General features: G+C 35.1%; 1 protein-coding gene across 6 annotated transcripts in view; it reads left to right on the top strand.

Annotated features, from left to right (window-relative positions):
• The window catches only part of zeb2b (zinc finger E-box binding homeobox 2b), a 231,619-nt gene that overhangs the window by 106,213 nt on the left and 102,100 nt on the right, over window positions 1–23,306 (top strand). Inside the window, 1 exon segment of one of the 6 annotated variants that reach the window (NM_001245966.1) lies at window positions 18,822–18,827. The exons of the other annotated variants lie outside the window; for them this stretch is intronic. Coding sequence (NP_001232895.1) covers window positions 18,822–18,827 — 6 coding nt within the window. 6 annotated transcript variants of the gene reach the window in all.

The raw sequence follows: 23,306 nt of genomic DNA, 5'->3' as shown, positions 1-23,306 counted from the left end.
CACGCCAACACGGGGAGAACATGCAAACTCCACACAGAAACGCCAACTGACCCAGCTGGGACTCAAACCAGCGTCCTTCCTGCTCTGAGGCGTGTGTAGTGTTTTCGACAGGCGTCACCTCACTGCTCTTTAATATTATTTCAGAGAGAGAGCGCTGAGACGCTGAAGAGTCTTCTGTGTGTTTCTCTGTCCTGTCGAGCTGAAGTGCGGTGTTGCAGCGCTGTTTCTGGGTCTCTTTAGCGGTGTGTGTTTGGAGGAGTCACTTCACAAACGTTATCAGTGCTCATAATTAGTGAAGGGACAGCCGCTGAAAGCCTTTCTCTCAGTAATTAAAGTAATGAAATATTCATTTCTGCCTTTCCTGAGAAGAGTGGCCAGTTCTGTTACAATAGCAGACCGTCTCATCTGCAATTAACACACACTCTCACACACACACACACACACACACACACACACACACACACACACACACACACACACACACACACACACACACACATACGTTCAAACACAATTGCATGCTCGCACTGACACACACACACACATGCACATATGCAGTACATACGCACACACAGTCTGTTTAACCTTGTGTGTGTGTGAGTTTTGTGTCCGCCGCAGAGGTTACCTTTTCCCGCCGGTGTAAACTGGAGTTGACGTAAGTGTTGATCAGGCGCAGGACTCTCCCCGCGAGCTGTTTGCTGCACATCAACTCACTCAAACTACCAGAAGCTGACAGCAGAGAGACAGACAGGCCGAGGCACAGAGACAGCGCCAATGTCTCTCTCTGTGTGTGTTAGTGAGAGAGAGAGAGAGAGAGAGTGTGTGTGTGTTTGAGTGTGTGCAAGAAAGAGAGACATTTATATTAGACGTATTTATGCAGTCACAGTATTACTTATATTTATTTATTTATTTATTTTGCTTTTGTTTTGTTTTTTAGTTTGTTTTATTACATTTTTAATTTTTTATTATTCAATTACATTTTTAATTAAATGTTATTGTTTTTTATTGTTATTTTTAATTTCATTTAGATTTAATTAATTTTTTATTTAATTTTGTTTATTTTTTTTTATTTTTTTTTTATTTTTTTTTTATTTAATTTAATTATATTTAATTTTGTTTTATTTTATGTTATTTTTACATTTTTTATTATTTTTGACATTTTATTTTAAATTTATTATTAGTTTAATTTTATTTAATTATACTTTATATATTTATATATTAATATTTATATTTTTTTGTTTTATTATTATTTTTAGTTTAATTAATTTTATTTTTAAATTGAATTTTGTTTTATTTTTAAATTTGTTTTATTTTGTTTATTTTTATTATTTAGTTTTATTTTTATTTATTTTTAATTTAATTCTACTTTATTTCATATTATTTATTCATATCATATTATTCATTTTCTTATTATTTATTTATTCTTTTAACTTTTCATTAATTTTAAAAAAAATTATTTTTACTTATTTTTAATTTAATTAAATTTAATTATATTTTATGTCATTTATTTTATTTTATTATTATATTAAAATAATATAAAAAATGTAATTTTTATAAAAGCTATAGCAGTTTACTGTGTCAGCCACACACACACACACACACACACACACGCACGCACACACACAGACACACACGCGCACACACACACGTACGCACACAGATAGAGCATGGAATGGAAACAGAGCTCACCTTTGTGTTGAGCCTCTGTAGAGTTGCTTTGGCCGAATGAAAGATGAAACACTTTGTGTGTTTGACATGGAAAAACTGCACAATTATTCTCTGCAATGCTCTTCAGCGCAGCTTTAGAGAGCGCCGATAAGTCCTGAAGTGTTGAAAGTTTTAGCGAATATCTGCTCCAGTTCTGTCTCTTCTGCACTACAAAGACCAAACACTCGCAAATGCACAGCAGAAAATGCCTGAAATCCCCCAAGAGGAGAAATAAAGGAGGCTTGTGGGCAGATTTACCACTCTTTTATTCATCTTTCACATAGATCGAGGAGAGAACAAGTGTGTCTGCTCTGTGTTTGGACAGAGTCACACTCTCAAATACGGTGCATGAAACACAGATGCAAAGTGTGTGTTTGTTAATTAAACAAACAGGGAAATAATAATTAATCAAATGCAATTAAACAATTTACAAAGTCAGTCAGACTTTTTCTTTCTGAATTTATTATTTATCAATTATATTTATGTTTATATAGTCAACATAACCAAGCAACAACAAAAAAATAGTTTGGGAAAAAAAAAATCTTAATTTATATTCATTATAATTGCTGCTTTTTCTCCAAATTTACAGTCATTTCCCCCATATTTCCAATGCTTTATTGCTAAACTAGATTATATAATAATTAAATGTTAGCTAAATTTATTATTTGCTGAAAGACTCATGAGTTTTATTGTTCGATTGATGTTTAATCTGTTGTTTTTATGCTTTACAATATTGAATTTATTAATGCTAAAAACTACAGTAACGTATTTAATGCCTTTTTGTTGCAAAATTAGATTTTATAATAATAAAATGTAAACTAAATGTGCTAACTGATGTCTTTGGTGTCTTATCAACTCATTTTTATTTGGTTGTTGGTCATTTTTCCCCCAAATGCTTTTGCTAAATTAGATAATATAATAATTAAATGTAAGCTAAATGTATTATTTGCTTAAATGAATTAAATGTTTTTATGCATTGCAAAATAATGCCAAAAAACTACACTAAATATATGTTTTTTGCTTATTTAATGTATTTTTAATTGCAGAATTAATAAAATGTAAACTAAATGTGTTAACTGATGTGTTTGATTTTTTTCACCTATTTTTTTATTTGTTTGTTTTTATGCTTTACTTTATTACATGTAAAAATATCAATAAAATACAATCATTTATCTATATTAAATGCCTTTTTTTTTGTAAAATTAGATTAAATAATAATAAAAATGTAAACTAAATTGTCAGTATTTATGCAATCAACATGACCAAGAAACAAAACAATATAAAATGAAAAATAATTAAAATGTATCTGCTTTATAATTGCAGCTTTTCTCATTATTTCAGTATTTTCCCCCCTAATCTATTATTTTTTTCTTGCTGAATTAAATTTTGCAATAATTAAACGTAAGCCAAATGTATTATTTGCTTAAATATTTTAATTTATGCATTGCTACAGTAACTTTATATTTGCTTACTTAACAATTTTTGCATCAATAATAAGACTATATAATAATAAAATGTAAACTAAATGTGTTTACTGATGTGTTTGATTTGTATCAACTAATTTTTATTTGGTTGTTTTTATGCTTTATTACATGTAAAAATATCAATACAATACAATAATTTTTCATTATTTGATGACCTTTTTTTTGTAAAATTAAAATAAATAAAAATAAAAATGTAAACTAAATTATGTCAGTATTTATACAGTCAACATAAGCAAGAAACAAAACAATATAATGTGAAAAAAATTATAATTTATCTGCATTATAATTGCCGCTTTCTCAAAATTTACACCAGTTTTCCCCTTTATTTAATATATTGTTTTGCTAAATTAATTAATAAATTAATTAATATACTTTAATTTATGTCTTATGAAATTTAATTTAATTATGCCAAAAACTACAGTAACTTCATATTTGCTTATTTAACATAATTTTTGCATCAATAATAGGACTATATAATAATAAAATGTAAACTAAATGTGTTGACTGATCAGTTTAATTTTTATAAGCTTTTTTGGGGGTTGTTTTTATGCTTTATTGCATGTAAGAACATTAATAATTACAGTACAGTAGCTTAATTTGTTAATATTTAATGCCTTTTATGCAAAATTAGATTAAATAATAATAAAACATCAACTAAACTTGTAAAGTTTGCTTTAAAAACAAATGCATGTATGTCTTTGTACAATATTAACAACATCAAAATATTTTTATTATGTGTCTGTTATTTATTCAAAATTAATTATGCATTAACCATTATACAATATTACACTTATGTACACATTTCTCAACGTTTACATAATTAATACTAAAATGACTGACCCTAATTAATAGTCGCAGGTCTTGAAAACAATCTCCAGCAAACACAGGGTTAAACCAAATTAAACAATTTGCAAAGTCAGTCAGTCAGACTTTATTTTTATTTCCTTCTTCTCTTCTCCCCCATGCAAAACAATTACTAAATGACAGTACATAAAACCCGCTCTCTGTCAGTATTTATGCAATCAACATAACCAAGAAACAAAACAATTTAATGTGGAGAAAATCATCATTCATCTGCATTATAATTGCCGCTTTTCCTCGCGTACACGGCAGTTAATTAAAATTGTGATTAAATCCATCTCTGCCGCCTAAGATGTCTTTCCCCAAACAGGTGGTACGGAATTTAAAAGTAAAGAGAAAACGCGTAATTAGCATTGGAAATTGAGAAATTGCCTGCAAGAATCGGTGTTAATTTCATTCTCTGATGAGGTGATTTATAACGGCGGCTCATCCGCGCCTTTCCCAGCATGCACCGTCAATGTGTTTGCTAAATATTTGAAGTGTTTTAAGGCAGAGAGCTGCACAGTTACGGACGTGGATTTAACAGCCAATCTAGACACTGTTTATCTGCCGTCTACAGCAGGACACGCTGCAAAAATACACTGCTTTTTGTCTTGTTTCTAGTCCAGATATCTGAAAAGTCTTCAATCAGGAGGGTTTTTCTGGACGAGCACAAAATATTGTCTTCTTTTCAGTAAAAATGAGACAAAATGAGGTTTTTTTTTTCATAAAACTCGCACAATAATCTGCAAATAGAGTAAAAATTTTACGCAAAATAATTTTGATTTTGTTTTTGACGTAAAATTATCTTGCTTAACTTATTGGTGGATTATTTTGCTTTTTTTAGAGAAAAGCTCATTTAATTTTGTCTAATATATAAATAATAATTAAGGTGTATGTTATATTATTATATTATATTATATTATATATTATTATATTATATTATATTATATTATATTATATTATATTATATTATATTATATTATATTATATTATTATATATCATTATATTATATTATATTATATATTATTATTTATTATTATATATTATTATATTATATTATATTATATTATATATTACTATATTTTATTATATTATATTATATTATATTATAATATTATATATCATTATATTATATTATATATTATTATTTATTATTATATATTATTATATTATATATTATTATATTGTATTATATTATATATTACTATATTTTATTATATTATATTATATTATATTATAATATTATATATCATTATATTATATTATATATTATTATTTATTATTATATTATATTATATTATATTATATTATATTATATTATATTATATTATATTATATTATATTATATTATATTATATTATGTTTATATATGTAGTTATTTAGTAGGGGAAATACATACACATCATAACTTTTTTCAATAAACATATTTCCAAAGTTGCCGTTGACTTGAAATGTTCACCAGATGTTGGAAACAACCAAAGAAATCCATATATGCAAAGAAAACCAATCAAATTAGTTTACAAATGAACTTGTGCATAATAAAATTAAATGATGCTGGGAAAAAGTATTGAACACATGAAGAAAGGAAGGTGTAGAAAGCCAGTGAAAGCCCAGCCAGCAGCTGAAATCTCTCAGTAGTTCTTCAGCAAGCCTCTGCTCTTCCTCAGTGTAAATGAACATCAGCTGCTTCACTCCAACATCTGCATTAGCAGGAGGATGAAGATCAAACCATTTCAGCAAGACAATGATCCAAAACACAGCCGAGGAGACTCTCAGATGCTTTCAGAGAAAGAAAATAAAGCTGTAGAATGGCCCAAACAATCACCTGACCCGAATCCAATAGAGAATAGAGAATAAAGCTCAGATTTGATAGACGAGACTCACAGAAGCATCAAGATTTAGACACTCTGAAGTCTGTGAGAAACTCACTCCTGAGCAATGCATTAGACTTGAATCTCCACATGAGAGGTGTCTTTAATTTTGACTAATTTATGCGTAATTATGTAAAGCTTTGGCTTAAAAATGGATCAGTTTATGTAACATTAACCAACTTTTATTGTATTTTAATATTATTTAATTGTATTTTATGTAATCATTATCGCATTTTATTATCATTATAATTGTATAACGTGATCATATTCATGTGCACATCTCAGAATTTGTACATAATGGCAGTCAATGAAATGTACACAGAAATAGGATCATGTTATACAATAATAAAATGCAACAATCTACTTAATCTACTTACAATTTTTGGTATTGAAATATATTAAAACATGGGCATCACGGTGGCTCAGTGGTTTGCACTGTGGCCTTACCACAAGAAGGTCGCTGAATCGAGTCCAGGGCTCAGTTGGCATTTCTGTGTGGAGTTTGCATGTTCTCCCCGTGTTGGCATGGGTTTCCTACACAATCCAAACACATGTGCTATAGGGGAATTGATTAACTATATTTGCCGTAGTGAATAAGTGTGTGTGTGTCTGTGTGTGTGTGTACTGGGTTGCAGCTAGAAGGATATGCGCTGTGTAAAACATATCCTGGAATAGGCGGTTCATGCCGCTGTGGTGACCTCTGATGATTAAAGGGACTAAGCCGAAGGAAAATGAATGAATGAATACAGTTATAGCCACATTTATAATAGCGTTATTAATATTTATCAGTGATGCATTTGATCTTATACGTGTTCATATCACATTATACACTCATTTATTAGTATTAATTATGATTGCATTCATAAAGACCCAGTCCGCAATGTTATAACCCTGTTATTCTATAATTATAAAGACTCAAGTGAGTTAAATGAAGGATTTTAAAATTGTTGAGTGACTCTAACTGTATTATGACCCACAATAAGTCTCTTAAAGACTCCTCATGTTGGTGTGGGTTTCCTCCGGGTGCTCCGGTTTCCCCAACAGTCCAAACACATGCGCTATAGGGGAATTGATTAATTAAATTGGCTGTAGTGTTTGAGTGTATGTGTAAATGAGTGTGTATGGGTGTTTCCCAGTACTGGATTGCAGCTGGAAGGGCATCCGCTATATTGAACATATGCTGATATAGTTGGTGGTTCATTCCGCTGTGGAGACCCCTAATAAATAAAGTGATTAAGCCTGGCATACTCGGTCCTGTAGGGCTGGAGACTCACCTGGGCTAGCTAATCAAGCTCTTACCAGGCTTTCTAGAAACATCTTGGCAGATGTGTTGAGGCAAGAAGCTAAAATCTGCAGGACACCGGCCCTCCAGGACTGAGTTTGGACACCCCTGGAATAAGCCAAAGGAAAATGAATGATTATAAGTATCTTATGTGAATAATATATATATTAAAATGTGATTTCCTAGTGAAATTAAAAGCTGAATGTTCCGTATGTCTCATGACTATATCCTGATTTAATCATCAAGACACATTTCTGATTATTATCAATGTTAAATGCTTCATATTGATGATTAAAAAGCTCAAAGCAGCATATATGTGAAATGGAAAGCGTCTGAAACTGTGTCTGCTCCGTTTAAAGCCTCGTCGAGGACTAGAATATTCTGAATGCACGTTAATTTCAGCAGTTTTTATTTCTCAGAGAGTCACGTAGGCACTCTGCACTGTAAAGATGAATCACTTATTAAATGCGGAAGGGGGACAAATGCATGCTGTGCATAATTATGTACATTAATGAAACATGATGCGCGGATGAAGCCAGGTTGGAGTCTGGATTGCTAATTGTCTACCTGTGCTGTTCAATCATGCTTGAGGTCTGACTGATCTACACACACTGAAGTGTTCATGATGATGTGCAGCGCTTTTACCTGGAGAACTCAAGAGAAGGACACTCACAGCAGCATCCAGATCAGCTACCTGTGTGTGTGTGTGTGTGTGTGTGTGGTTTGTGTATATGCATTTTAGTATTTGTATGTATAGGGGTGTGTGTGTGTGTGTGTGCGTGTGTGTGTGTGTGTGTGTGTTTGTGGTTTGTGTATATGCATTTTAGTATTTGTATGTATAGGGGTGTGTGTGTGTGTGTGTGTGTGGTTTGTGTATATGCATGTTAGTGTGTGCATGTATATGTGTGTGTGTGTTTGTGGTTTGTGTATATGCAGGTTAGTGTGTGTGTGTGTGTGTGTGTGTGTGTGTGTGTGTGTGTGTGTGTGTGGTTTGTGTATATGCATGTTAGTGTGTGCATGTATAGGTGTGTTTGTGTGTGTGTGTGTGGCTTGTGTATATGCATCTTAGTGTGTGCATGTATAGGTGTGCGTGTGTGTGTGTGTGTGGTTTGTGTATATGCATCTTAGTGTGTGCATGTATAGGTGTGTGTATGTTTATGTGTGTGTGTTTGTGGTTTGTGTATATGCATGTTAGTGTGTGCATGTATAGTGTGTGTGTGTGTGTTTGTGATTTATGTATATGCATGTTAGTGTGTGCATATATAGGTGTGTGTTTGTGTGTGTGTGTGTGTGTGTGTTTGTGTGTGTGTGTGTGGCTTGTGTATATACATCTTAGTGTGTGCATGTATAGGTGTGTGTGTGTGTATGTGTGTGTGTGTGTGTGGCTTGTGTATATACATCTTAGTGTGTGCATGTATAGGTGTGTGTGTCTGTGTGTGGTTTGTGTATATGCATGTTAGTGTGTGCATGTTTGGGTGTGTGTGTGTGTGTGTGTGTGTGGCTTGTGTATATGCATCTTAGTGTGTGTGTGTGTGTGTGTGTGTGTGTGTGTGGCTTGTGTATATGCATCTTAGTGTGTGTGTGTGTGTGTGTGTGTGTGTGGTTTGTGTATGTGCATGTTAGTGTTTGCATGTATAGGTGTGTGTGTGTGTGTATATATGTGGTGTGTATTTATGTGTGCAAATGTATGTGCATATACAGTGTGTGTGCATATTTGTGTGTGTGTGCATGTTCTTTAGTGTGTTTGCATGCTTGTGTATTTTTGTGTGTTAGAGTGTGTGCATATGTTTGTGCATATTCCTGTATGTGTGTGTTGGCATATCTGTGTGTGTGTTTGTGTGTGTATGTGTGTAAAGGGTCAGTAGGCTCTGGAATACCTGTCAGATCACACACAACCTGAGCAGTCGAGTGACTTCAAGAGGAAAAGGATGAAATCATAATAAAGGGAAATTCTGGGATGTGTGTGTGTGTGTGTGTGTGTGTGTGTGTGTGTGTGTGTGTGTGTGCTGTGTTTGGGGTCTTTGGAGATAAGGAGCTGTGTGTGGGCTACATTTGACATGCTGAACAGAAGCAGCACCTTGAATCTCCGAACACAGCAAACACACGGCTCTACAAACACACCCTGACACACAACGCCCGCAGAAAAGCTGACACGATTCGACACACAGCCGCAAACGTTGGACGCTTTAGTGGCCGAGAAACTGAGTGTGTGTGTGTGTGTGTGTGTGTTTGAGGAAACTCTCCGGGCGAGAAATGAAAGAATGAACATGTTAAAGTGTGTCTAAAGTGGAAGTGTGCTGTGTTTCTGCTGCTCAGGCATTTGCATTATGTGTTGACAACAAAAGAAACACACATTTCAGCCATGCAGTAAATATTTGCATTCATATTTATTATAATGTGTATTGAGTCACTTTTTATTCGATAAAACAGCACTTATAATTTAAAGACTTAAATGCATCAGATGATTGAAAGTTGGTTTAAGAAATTTGTTGTGATATTTTGCTAATATTATTATAAAGAAAGGCATAAAAAGGAAGAAATTGGTGGATTATTTGATATTTTCTTATCTCACATTTTAAATAAAGACACAAAAATGCAGTTCAATTGTATAAATTTGCTGTATGTTTTGATATTTTGCTATATATTATCATAAACATGCTATATAACTGTTACATCATATAAAAAAAAGACTAAATCAACTGATGATTACAAGTCATTAAGAATAAACTATGAATTTTAATGTTTTAACATTCATTCATGTTCCTTCATCTAAGTCCCTTTATTCATCAGGGGTCACCATAGTGGAATGAACCGCCAACTATTCCAGCTTATGTTTTACACAGCGGATTCCCTTCCAGCTGCAACCCTGTTATGGGAAACATCAAACACTCATACACTACAGCCAATTTAGTTGATCAATGCCTCTATAGTGCATGTGTTTGGACTGTGGGGGAAACCAGAGCACCTAGAGAAAACCCACGCAAACATCAGGAGAACATGCAAACTCCACACAGAAATGCCTACTGACCCAGCCGGGACCCAAACCAATGACCTTATATTAGATGTTTCAATCAGAATTTTTAATTGAAATAAATACATCTTTATGGGACAGACGTACAGTTCACAGCAAAATTATTTGCCCTCCTGTGATTTTGCCATTTTGGTAATAATTTATAACAGAATGAAACATGGATGATTTATTTGGCATTTTTATGATATTATGAATCAAAACATACAGCAACTCTGTAAAATATAAATGCACTATTATGCCTTAATTTAAAATGTTAGATCATTCCAATTGCATATTTTTATTTAGCATTTTTATGCCTTTTTTTGTAATATTATTATCAAAATATCACAATCTAATGCATTTAACTCTTTAAATTATATGTTAATTACATATTAATAATAATAATAATAATAATAATAATATTAATAACAACAACAACAACAACAATAATAATAATAGTAATATAATGATAATAAATTCTTACATTTATATAGCACTTTTCTGGACACTCAAACCACTAAAAAATACATTTTCAGGTGTTTCCAAAGTGATCTTTGATTTGATTTGATTTGATTTATTTATCTTCGAACAAAAACGTCATACATAAAATATCATAATAAAAAAAACTTGATTTTTAACAGAGCAATTTAATTTTCAGAGTATTTCTCTTAGTATTTTTGTTTTCTTCAGATAAAGTCATATTCTTTTAGATTGACTGCAATAAAAGCAGCTTTATTTATTTATATATTTATTTATTTTATATATTTATTCTTTTTTCATTTTTTTCTTTTTAATTTATTTTTAAATTATTATTATTTTTTATTTTATTTTATCTTACTTATTTATTTATTTTTAATTCGCTATAGAAGAAACCACTTGTTGTCTAATGACTTGCCTGATTAGCCTAGTTAAGTCTTTAAATTGCACCTTAGGGTGAGCTACTACAGCATCTCAATAGTATCTGGCTGCAGCCTTTATGATGCAAGCTGAGATTGCATCACTCAGCGATGCAATGACAGACACAATGCTCTCAATGGAGTGAGTGACGTCACTGTGACCGGTAGGGTTAGGGGTGAGGTTAGCTTACCGCATTAAAAAGCATTGTGGGGGAAACCGGGGCACCCGGAGGAAACCCATGCCAACACGGGGAGAACATGCAAACTCAGAAACGACAACTGACCCAGCCAGGACTCAAACCAGCAAACTTCTTGCTGTAAAGCAACAGTGCTAACCACTGAGCCACGGTGCCATCCATAGAGAACACTGACTCTGTAAAACAACTAGTGTTGAGTTAATTCACTGGGAGTTTTTCAGACGTAGTAAATGTAGGTGAACATAATTCATCCTAATCCTGCATGAGCTGCTGTTCAGCGTGTGATAGACTGACAGAATATAGACGGAGAGAGAGAGAGAGAGAGAGAGTGCTGGTGGATTTCACAGGTAACTGGATTACGTGGGCACATAATTGATCCATTTGGGGGGAAAATGACGGAGCTCTAAGCTTTGGAAATGGAGTTTATGAAACAGGCATTCGTAAATTCAAAGGAATCAATATGTCAATTTTATTACATCTTCAGGGCAGATGAGTTTTAAAAGAGTCTTCTGTACTGTGTGTGTGTGTGTGTTTGTGTGTGTGTGTTTCACAGCACAGCACAGGTCCAGGTTCACAGTGTGGATGTTTTATAGCAGGACGAGTTTGTCCGTCCACTGAAACGCTGCCAGAAAAAGATGTTTGTCAGCGCGCGGAGAGCGATCCCTACGCCTTTTAGTGCATCGAGGAAAGACAATAAAGCATTCCTCGCTCTTCAAGCCATCCATTTATAATGCAGGAAAGTGGAGTAAAGAGCATTTGTGCATTTTCATCAGTAAAATATTCACATTTCATTTACACCGGAGCGCAGCCCAAGTCGGTTTTATTACTCAGCCAAAGCTCCTGCTCTAATTTAAATGAATTATGCAGGCCAAAACTGATGCAAACAGACAGAAATGCAACGGTTTTGCTTTGGCGCTGTCGAGTTAAAACACAGCGAGAGAAAGCATGAGGAAGAAAAAAAACAAGTAGAAGTCGAAGAAGCAGGTGGTAAAAGGAAGAGGGAAGGAGATGCAGACATGTAATTACGCGGCCTGGTTTGCTGGCATTTGTCGAGCACTATTACACTACTTCATTTTCCAGCAAGTAAACAAGCAGGAGTTGGTGATGCTTGCACTTTTTAATTCTGCACTGCTATCAATGCTGGGCAGATGTGTGTGAATTACACAAGCAGATCCCTGCTACTGCATGCTGAGTCCCTCAGACTTTATATTAGGTGGCTTTAACTATGTTCTTGCATCGAAATTATAAATACAGTGTGCTTACCGTGTTCATAACGCATTGCAGGGGACTCTTGAGGTGGTATGGGTGGGTTTAAGGGTGGGATGAAAAGTAAAGAGATGGTCAGAAGTGTAGTTAGATATGCATGCATTTAATCAATCATTAGCACAATGTCAAACATGTTTTTGCTCAGAAAATAACAAATGATTCATTTCACTGTGTGGAAATAATAGTTCAGGCCACTTCATATAAAGTGGATCCACACAGAGACTTGTTTCTCACTGTTTATACTACAGTGGCTGCTGAATGCTTGATTCTGAGTATCACATATAGTAAATATACACACTAACTGGCCACTTTATTAGGTACACCTGACTAACTGCTCGTTAATGCATATGTCTAATCAGCCAATCACATGGCAGCAGCTCAATGCATTTAGGCATGTATACATGGTCTAGAAGATCTGCTGCAGGTCAACGCGAGCATCAGAATGGGGAAGAAAGGGGATTTAAGGGACTTTGAACGTGGCATGGTTGTTGCTGCCAGACGGGCTGCTCTGAGTATTTCAGAAACTGCTGATCTACTTGGATTTTCACGCACAACCATCCCTAGGGTTTACAGAGAATTCTGCTGCCACATTCGGATGCTCGGCTCACAATTTGGCCTCAACAACATGAAAGCATGGATCCATCCTGCCTTGTATCAGCGGTTCAGGCTGCTGCTGGTGGTGTAATGGTGTGGGGGAGATTTTCTTGGCACACTTTGGGCCCATTAGTACCAGTTGAGCATCATTTCAACATCGTGGGCATCTCTGAGGAATGTTTCCAGTACCTTGTTGAATCTATACCACGAAGGATTAAGGCAGTTCTAAAGGCAAAAGGGGGTCCAACATGGTACTAGTAAGCTGTACCTAATAAAGTGGCCAGTTGGTGTATTATGCACGCACATATATAAGGTCAAATTATAAAATTTTTTTGGGAACTGCAAAATTGCAGTTTAATCGCAATTATTCTTTGTCTAGCATTACTTTTTTGCTTTAGTTTACAAATTGTTAATGTAGGTAATATAAGAACTTAAGTATGTTATCACTCGATTAATTGGACGTTATCAGTGGTTATCAGCTGATAGATATGGGCCAGTAGGGGCCTTCTGCATCTACTGGTAGGCTCAGAAAGCTGTTATCATCCATCCACATGGTTAATTAGATACACTTATAGAAAAGATTCAGATATGTTCACCACCAATCAACCATGATGATTGGGCTGAGGTTTGGGATAGGGGTAGACGTTAATCAAATACAGTTTAAGAAATAATATAAATAATTCTTGTTACTTCTGGCCATGTTTCTGTGTGAAGTTGCATGTTCTCCCTGCCTTCTCGTGGGTTTCCTCCGGGTGCTCTGGTTTCCCCCACAGTCCAATCAAATGCGGTACAGGTGAATTGGGCAGGCTAAATTGTCCGTAGTGTATGAGTGTGTGTGTGTGTGTATGAATGTGTGTGTTTCCCAGAGATGGGTTGTGGCTGTAAGGGCATCCGCTGCGTAAAAACTTGCTGGATAAGTTGGCGGTTCATTCCGCTGTGGCGACCCCGGATTAATAAAGAGACTAAGCCGACAAGAAAATGAATGAACTTCCGGCCACAGCTGTATGTGATCTATAGCTGATTAACCATGCGGATGGATGATAACAGCCTTCTGAGCCTACCAGTAGACACAGAAGGCCCCAACTGGCCCATATCAGCTGATAACCATTAATACCACACATTCAATCCAGTGATAAGATTCAAACCGACTGCATTTTGGTATAACTCTGAAATTGGTCAATTATTAATAAAGCAATAAACAAAGCTGAAAGGAGAGGATTCGACGTCTCTGCTCATCTTCAGACATGTAAAGCTCAGACTGGTCATAATGAGAGCAGATTCCTGCCTCGTTACTGAAGCAATTCTGATCTGCTCCATGGAAACACACAAAGATCCGCCGATGATATCGCTGAAGATCAGATCCGCGGAGCTTTTGTGACGCTGGTATTTGCCGCTGGATTGTTTGCGGTGTCTGTTCTGAGATATCCATCAGTCGCCGCTTTCCGCTCTTTCAGACGCACAAAGACCTTATCGTGGATTATTCTCTAGAAACCAACGACACACATGCTGCGAGAACACACTCTTACACCGGCTGCAAGTTTGAGGAGAGTCCTGCAAGTCACTGTGTTACGAGTTTATGATGTTAAAAGGGATGACATAACATGGTGCAGTGGGTAGCATGATCGCCTCACAGCAAGAAGGTCACTTGGTTCGAGTCCTGGCTGGGTCAGTTGGCATTTCTGTGTGGAGTTTGCATGTTCTTCCCGTGTTGGCGTGGGTTTCCTCTGGGTGCTCCGGTTTCTCCCACAGTCCAAACACAAGGACACTTATGAACTAAATTGGCTGTAGTGTATGAGTGTGTGTGTGTGTAAATTAGTGTGTATGGGTATTTCTCAGGGTTGGGTTGCTGCTGGAAGGGTATCCGCTGTGTAAAGCATGTGCTGGAATAGTTGGCGGTTCATTCCGATGTGGCGATCCCTGATTAACAACTGAACTAAGCCGAAAAGATAATGAATGAATGAATGAAAATATCAATGGTTAATGCATTTATTATAAAAACTATTAAAAACATTTCAAAAAGGTTTATTTATTTACACAAATACAAATATAAAAATAAAAACAAAAGCCTAAAAGCAAAAATTAATTCAAAGTAATGGCCCAAAAGTGTAATACATTACATTAAGGGTCTTAAAATAGCAATGGTATATTTATTTATTAATTTTATAAATTTATTTTTCTATTATTTATTTATTTATTATTTTAAATACTATTTATTTATTAAAAACATTTCGTTTATTTATTTTAAAAATATCTATTTATTTATTTAAACTTTTAATTATTTTATTTTTATTTATTTAAAGCTTTTAATTGATTTCTATAATTTATTTATTAGTCCACACGCACTAAATAAATATTTTTTAATTAAACACAAAACCAAAAAATGAAAACGAGTCTAAAATAATGACAATAAAACAATAATCAGCTATTGAATTACCCTCATAACAACTAAGGAAGCGTCTCCAGACTATGAGAGGACAATATTCTATTAATATTCAAATATGAATACATTATATACACAGCACAGCAGCTCTGGACACTGTAATACACTGCTCCTAGTAACACAGGCTGTTCTGTCAGTGTGTGGTGAACGTACACACACTCACAGATGATGACGCAGGAGGAAACGTGTGTGTGTGTGTGTGTGTGTGTGTGTGTGTGTGTGTGTGTGTATGTGTGTGTGTGTGTGTGTGTGTGATAGAGACTCAAACCAGTCAACAGAAGCCACTCATTCTGGTCAATGTGAAAAAAAAAACTGTTTAATTTGTACAACATGTTACTGACGACGAGTACAGTAGAACAGAAACCAGCCTACACACACATTACACTACACACACACACACACAACACACATTATTAGTCATCTTCCACCCTCAGAGGTTGATGTTATCTCTCAGAGTTTCCCTCTGAAGGTTTAAGTTATGCTTCATCTGGTTTTTAAGCATGAGACGTAAATATAGACACAAATAATCAATGGCTTTATACTGTAAACGAGTTTAACAATGAATGTGGACACACTGTAAAAGACGATACAAGGATTATAATGACAGTCTTAATTAGTATATTTTTGCAAACAATAAAACAAATAAATAAATAAATGAAGCTTTTTTTTTTAATAAATGGTGTTTAAAAATAAATATAGTTTTTTTTAATAAATACATTTACCATTGATATTTTAATAATATTAATTTAATTTATTACACTTTTGTGCCAAAAAATAAAATCGATCAATCAATGAACAAATAAATAAATAGTTTTTAAATAAATAAATAAATGAAGCTTTTTTTTTTAAATAAATGGTGTTTATAAATAAATACATATATATATATATATATATATATATATATATATATTTTTTTTAATAAATACATTTACCATTGTTATTTTAATAATATTAATTTAATGTATTACACTTTTTGGCCAAAAAATTAAATAAATAAATAAATAAATAAATAAATAAATAAATAAACAAATAAATAAATAAATAAATAAATAGTAACCAAATAAAAAATACATAGTTTTGAAATAAATAAATAAATAAATAAATAATTTTGAAATAATAAGTTTTGAAAAAAATAAAAAATAAATAAAAAATAATTTTGAAATAAATAGTTTTGAATTAAATAAATAAGTAGTTTAGAATGTTTTTTTATTTATTTATTCATTTATTTAAAAAATGTATTTATCTATTTATCTATTTAATTTATTGCTTGCATGCCTGCTTGATACGAAAAATAGCCCCATTGAAAACGAAAATCATCATTACATCATATGCAGTGTTTAGACAGACGTGTGTGTGTGTGTGTGTGTAGTAATTGTGACTCAGGGTGGAGATGCTGTTGACCTCAGATGTGGGTTAAATGCAAATTGAATGAGAATCAGGCAGTGATAATTATGGTGGAGTGGCGAGGGGTCAGCGGAGCAAAAGAGCCTGCGGAGAGATTTTCTGCTCCCGCTGTATATCTGCACACCTAAACACTGCTGTAGGTGCATTTACAATCCTGCTGCTCCCAGATCATTATTAATGCCGTCACTCGTCTCCACTCGTGTTGATAGAGATATGATCAAACCTCCAGTGCTGGTGTGTTCAAATCGAGTGTGTGAGGGCAGTCTTTGTGCTTCAGACAGTAAATATTCCTCAAATCATGTGTCATGTTGACTAAACGTCCCCTGAAGTGCTTTGAAATGTGCATTTTTATTCAACGTTTGACGTGATCTCAATATAAACATGAAGAGAGGGCGGCACATATTGTAGCCCCTCCCCCTTTAAAAAAACAGCCAATAGCATTTTGTTTCATCACTGCTCTGTCAGTGAGAGTGGTTGAGCTCAAGCGCTTCAAATGTGTAGCGTGAAGACAAGGGCATGTCAGATACTAGAAAGCATTTAATTGGTCACAAAATAGATCTCCATAGCAACACCCTAGCAACTACTTAGAGCGCCATAGCAACAATGCAACAACTAGGCAATTAAAATTTATAAGCCACAACCTAGCAACCACTTAGCAACACATTAGATACTGGATATTTTTATATCCAGAAAACCACAGTGAGCACATAAATGTCCACCTAGCAACCACGTTAGAAAATCCTTGCAACCACTTATCAACACCCTAGCAACTAATCAGAAAACCATAGTAAACGCATGCAGTAAACAACCACTCAAAAAACAAGCAACACCATAGCAACCACTCTAAACATCATAGCAACCACCCTAGCAACTGCTCAGAACACCCTAGCAGCCACCCAGAACATCATAGTAAACACAATAGCAATACCTCAGCAACCACTCAGGATATCCTTGTGACCTCTTAGCAACTCATTAACAACTATCCAGTAAAAATTATAGTAAGCACATAAACATCCACCTAGCAACCAATCAGAACATCCATCTAACTGTAACAACACCTTAGCAACCACTGCAACCACTTAGAAACACATTAACACCTATCCAGAAAACAATAGTGAGTATACAAACTTCCACCTAGCAACACCCTAACAACCACTCTGAATAGCATAGCAACCCCTTAGCAACCCCCTAGCAACTACTCAGAACACCCAAGCATTTATCCAGAACACCATAGTAAACACATTAGCAACATCTTAGCAACATTACAACTATCCAGAAAACAATAGTGAGTATATAAACTTCCACCTAGCAACGCCCTAACAACCACTCTGAATATCATAGCAACCACTTAGCAACCCCCTAGCAACTACTCAGAACACCCAAGCATTTATCCAGAATACCATAGTAAACACATTAGCAACACCTTAGCAACATTACAACTATCCAGAAAACAATAGTGAGTATATAAACTTCCACCTAGCAACCACTCAAAACATTCTTGCAACCACTTAGCAACTCCCCGGCGATGTCTTTAGACCGCTGAAGCGTCGATCTTTCCAGCATAGTGTTTGAAAGTCCAGCGTATTCTCCGTTGTAGAAAAGCTCTTCCTCTCTCTGGAGCCGAGTTTTATTGTCCGCCGGTGTTTATTGCACACGTCTTAAATGTCATCTGGCTGTGAGATCTCTCTGTGAGCTTTTACAAAGGATGTAGATAACACAAGACAGCAAATTAATCAATACCCTGTTTCTCTCTCTCTCTCTCTTTCCCTGTGTGTCTCTCGCCCGCTCTCTGCTCATCTGCTGTGGATCTGCTTTCCTCAATTCAGCAGCAGGTAAGCTGATTTTTGAGATCTTTATCAGGAACTGTTTTACGAGCTCCTTATGCATTTATATGCACACGACACTTTAAAAATGCCGGGTTGCTTTAACCCAATGTAACTGCAGTCTGACTGCCATTTGCAACTTTTTTGATGTAGTCGACTATTCGTATTAATTTGTGCAAACTTATTCGTACATTTAAGTACGATTTGCTCATCCCACAATGAGGGTTAGTGTTGGGGGTGGGGTTTGGGGACACGCCTCCTTTTAAAATTTGTATGTTTTTATACTAATGAAATCATATGATCAAGTATGAATTAGCCATTTTTTTAAATAACACATAGAATAGTGACATTTCCTCATGAGATCGGACTAACTCTATTTTTTCAATTAAATTTAAATGACGCTATTTAACCCAATGATTGGGTTTGCCCAAATCTGACCCAACCTTATTCATACATTTTAGTACGATTTGCTCATCCCACAACGAGGGTTAGGGTTGGGGGTGGGGTTTGGGGACACGCCTCCTTATAAAATTGTTTACGTTGTTTATACTAATGGAATTGTATGAATGCAATCTTGAATACAACCTTATTCATACATTTTAGTACGATTTGCTCATCACACAACAAGGGTTAGTTTTGGGGGTGGGGTTTAGGGACACGCCTCCTTTAAATTTTTTTTTTACGTTGTTTATACTAATGAAATTGTATGAATGCAATCTTGAGTACAACCTTATTTGACATTTTAGTACGATTTGCTCATCACACAACGGGGATTAGTTTTGGGGGTGGGGTTTAGGGACACGAGTCCTTTTAAAAATTGTATGTTTTTATACTAACGAAATCGTATGAATAAGTTAGAATTAGCCACTTTTTTAACAGTATTTAAAATAGTTACGTTTTCTTATTAGATCGGACAAACTTTTTTTTTTTTAATAAAGAAATTGAAATGCCACTATTTAACCCAATTATTGGGTTTGTCCATATCTGACCCAACCTTATCCGTAATTTTTAGTATGATTTGCTCATCTTGCAATGAGTGTTAGTGGTGGGGATGGGGTTTGGGGACACGCCTCCTTTTAGAAAAAAAAATCGTGTTTTTATAGTAATAAAATTGTATATAATAATTAGTATGCATTAGCCACTTTTCTGACAACACATAGGATAGTTACGTTTCCTCATGAGATCGGACTAACACATTTTTTTGTTTTCAATTAAATTTAAATGATACTATTTAACCCAATAGTTGGGGTGTTAATACCTGACCCAACCTTATTCATACATTTTAGTACGATGAATAAGTACGAATTAGCCACTTTTCTGACAGTACGTAAAATAGTTACGTATCCTCAAGAGATTGGAGAAACTCAACACTGGGATATTTATTTATTTCAATTAAATTTAAATAATACTATTTAACCCATTTTTTGGGTTTTGTTGGGGGTGGGGTCTGAGGACACGCCTCCTTATAAAATTGTTTACGTTGTTTATACTAATGGAATTGTATGAATGCAATCTTGAGTACAACCTTATTCGTACATTTTACGATTTGCTCATCCCACAACAAGGGTTAGTGTTGGGGGTGGGGTTTGGGGACACACCTCCTTGAAAAAAAATGTACGTTTTTATACTAATGAACTCGTGTGATTAAGTACGAATTAGTCCCTTTTTTGACAATATGTAAAGTTATTTGCGTTTCCTCGTCAGATCTGACTCTTTTTTTTCATTTAAAATTAAATGATACCATTTAACCCAATGGTTGGGTTTGTCCATATCTGACCCACCCTTATTTGTACATTTTAGTGTTGGGGGTGGGGTTTGAGGACACGCCTTTTTAAGGAATCGTGTTTTTTTCGAAGTCTTGAGTGCAATCTTATTAATAAATTTGGGTATGTTTTACTCATCCCGCAGTGATATTTTATATTAATGAAATCGTAAGAAATAGTATGAACTTTTCTGACAATTTGTAGAAGAGTTACGTTTCCTTGTGAGATTGGACTATTTTTTTTTAAATACAATTTAAATGATACTATTTGTTCCAGTTGTTGGGTATGTCCATATCTGACCCAACGTTGGGTTAAAACAACCCAGCATTTTCTTTTTCTATTTTTTTTGAGAGTGTAAGAAGGTCACGAGTTCATATAAATCCATCGTGGATGAAAGCTTCCTACAAATGCATGAATGTAAATGCAAGCATCACACACACACACACACACAGGTCGAGCGTGTCCACATCGGCCCGTGTCGAATACCTTGCACCTAATTACTATTTATTGGAAGAGCAGCTCATCCTCTTTTAATCGGCGCTCTAAATAATTTCCGCAAATAAGACGGCGGTTCGGAGCTCCTGGATGCCTCCTCCACCCATCAAAGTTTAATCGAAGCCGCATTTTAGTTTTTGAATAAAGAACACTTAAAAAATTTAGATGCAAATTACCCTGCATTATTCATGCTCTCCGTCGTCCTTGTAGATTTAAACATTTGCGAGGCCACCTTGATTTGAGTCATTACCTCGACTCGGCTCTGCTCCGTCATGAATAAGGTATTTCCTACAAGTGCAGCACTCTCCTGATGAGCTTTTAAAGTGCCTTTACACTCGCTGGGCGCGCGCATGAACGAATCGGCATCCGTCTCAGGTGGCGGATTCTGCCTGAGTGACAGCGCAGAGACCTCTTTTCTCAGATCTCTCCGATTCAGCTCGGCCGGGAATGTGAGCAACTTTCGGCGTTTACCTGAAAGCCGTGAAGAGATCCTCAGAAATAAGCCGGCTTTGTGTGAGCAAACTCGAGGATCCTGCTCAATTTGTGCTCCCTTTGTAGCGAACGAGGGGTGAAAAGCCCTTGAGAGGCAGATCTGAAAGCCTGAGAGAGAGAGACAGACAGCTCTTTTTAATTACTCAACACAGACTGTCGCTGCGCTCGCAACCACACGTTATTGACTGTTACCTGTGCCCACTGACATATGGGATCAATTGCAATTTGCTTTAGCAGGTTTCTTCAGATGTGGCTGAACACACACACATATACACTTGCACAACTATCTTTATGGGGACTTCCCATAGATATAATGACATCTCCACTGTACAGACTGTATATACTTACCAATCTACCCCAAAACCCAAGCCTAACAGGAAACAATCTGCATGTTTACATATTTAAAATACTTCATTATGTGTCATTTATGGGATCAATTGCAATTTGCTTCAACACACACACACACATATATACACTTGTTCAGCTATCTTTGTGGGGACTTCCCATAGATATAATGATGTTTATACTGTACAGACTGTATGCACTTTTGCCGTATCCCTAAACCCAACCCAATCTGCATTTTTACATATTTAAAATACTTCCATGTCTGTAAATTATGTGCGGTTTCCCTCATGAGGCTAAAAAAAGTGCCTTAAGGGACAACATGTACTGGTATTGCTATACTTGTGGGGATATTTGGTCCCAATAATGTAAGGAACACAAGGTACACACACACACACACACGTTTTTTTTTATACTGTACAGATTTTATATTCTATTCTCTCTAAAAATGCTGTGTTGTTTTAACTAAATGTTGGGTCAAATATTGAAAAACCCAACCGTCCAAAAAAATTGATTTAGATTTCATTGAAAAACACAACTGAACATTGAGTTTATTCATATTTGACCCAACAAAACTGGGTTAAAACAACCCAGCATTCTCAAAATGCTTTATTCAGTCTGATTTATGAACCGTTTTCCTCATGGGGACCAACAAAATGTCCCCACAAGGTTAAAAATGACTGGTATTGCTATACTTGTGGGGTCTTTTGGTCAACGTAATGTAAGGAACACAAGGTACACACACACACACACACACACACACACACACACACACACACACACACACGTTTTTTTTTAACTGTACAGATTTTATGGTCTATTCATTCTAAAAACTGCTGGGTTGTTTTGACAAAAATGTTGGGTCAAATCTGGAAATACCGAACCGTCCAAAAAAACTATTTAAATTTAGACAACTTAACATTGAGTTTGTCTATATTTGACCCAACATAATTGAGTTCAAACAACCCAGCATTTATACATTTTCAAAATACCTTATTCTGTATGAATTATGAGCCGTTTTCCTCATGGAGACCAACAAATGTCCCCACAAGGTTAAAAATTACTGGTACTGCTATACTTGTGGGGACTTTTGGTCACCATAAAGTAAGGAACACAAGGTACACACACACACACACACACACACACACACACACACACACACACACACACACACACACACACACACACACACACACACACACACACACACACACACACACACACACACTCACACACACACATACACATACACAGATATACCTTTTTGGGGACTTCACATAGGCATGCATGTTGCTGTTGGATCGAATATGGACAAAATAGTGTCATTTAAATTTAACTGAAAATTCACTGTTGTGTTTGTCCATATTTTATCCAACTTTGGCTTAAAACAAACCCA

This window comes from Danio rerio, chromosome 6 (assembly GCF_049306965.1).
Source record: "Danio rerio strain Tuebingen ecotype United States chromosome 6, GRCz12tu, whole genome shotgun sequence".
In the NCBI taxonomy this organism is placed as follows: Eukaryota; Metazoa; Chordata; class Actinopteri; order Cypriniformes; family Danionidae; genus Danio; species Danio rerio.
Note: the sequence above shows the minus strand (reverse complement) of the source record. Positions and strands in the feature narration are given on the sequence as shown.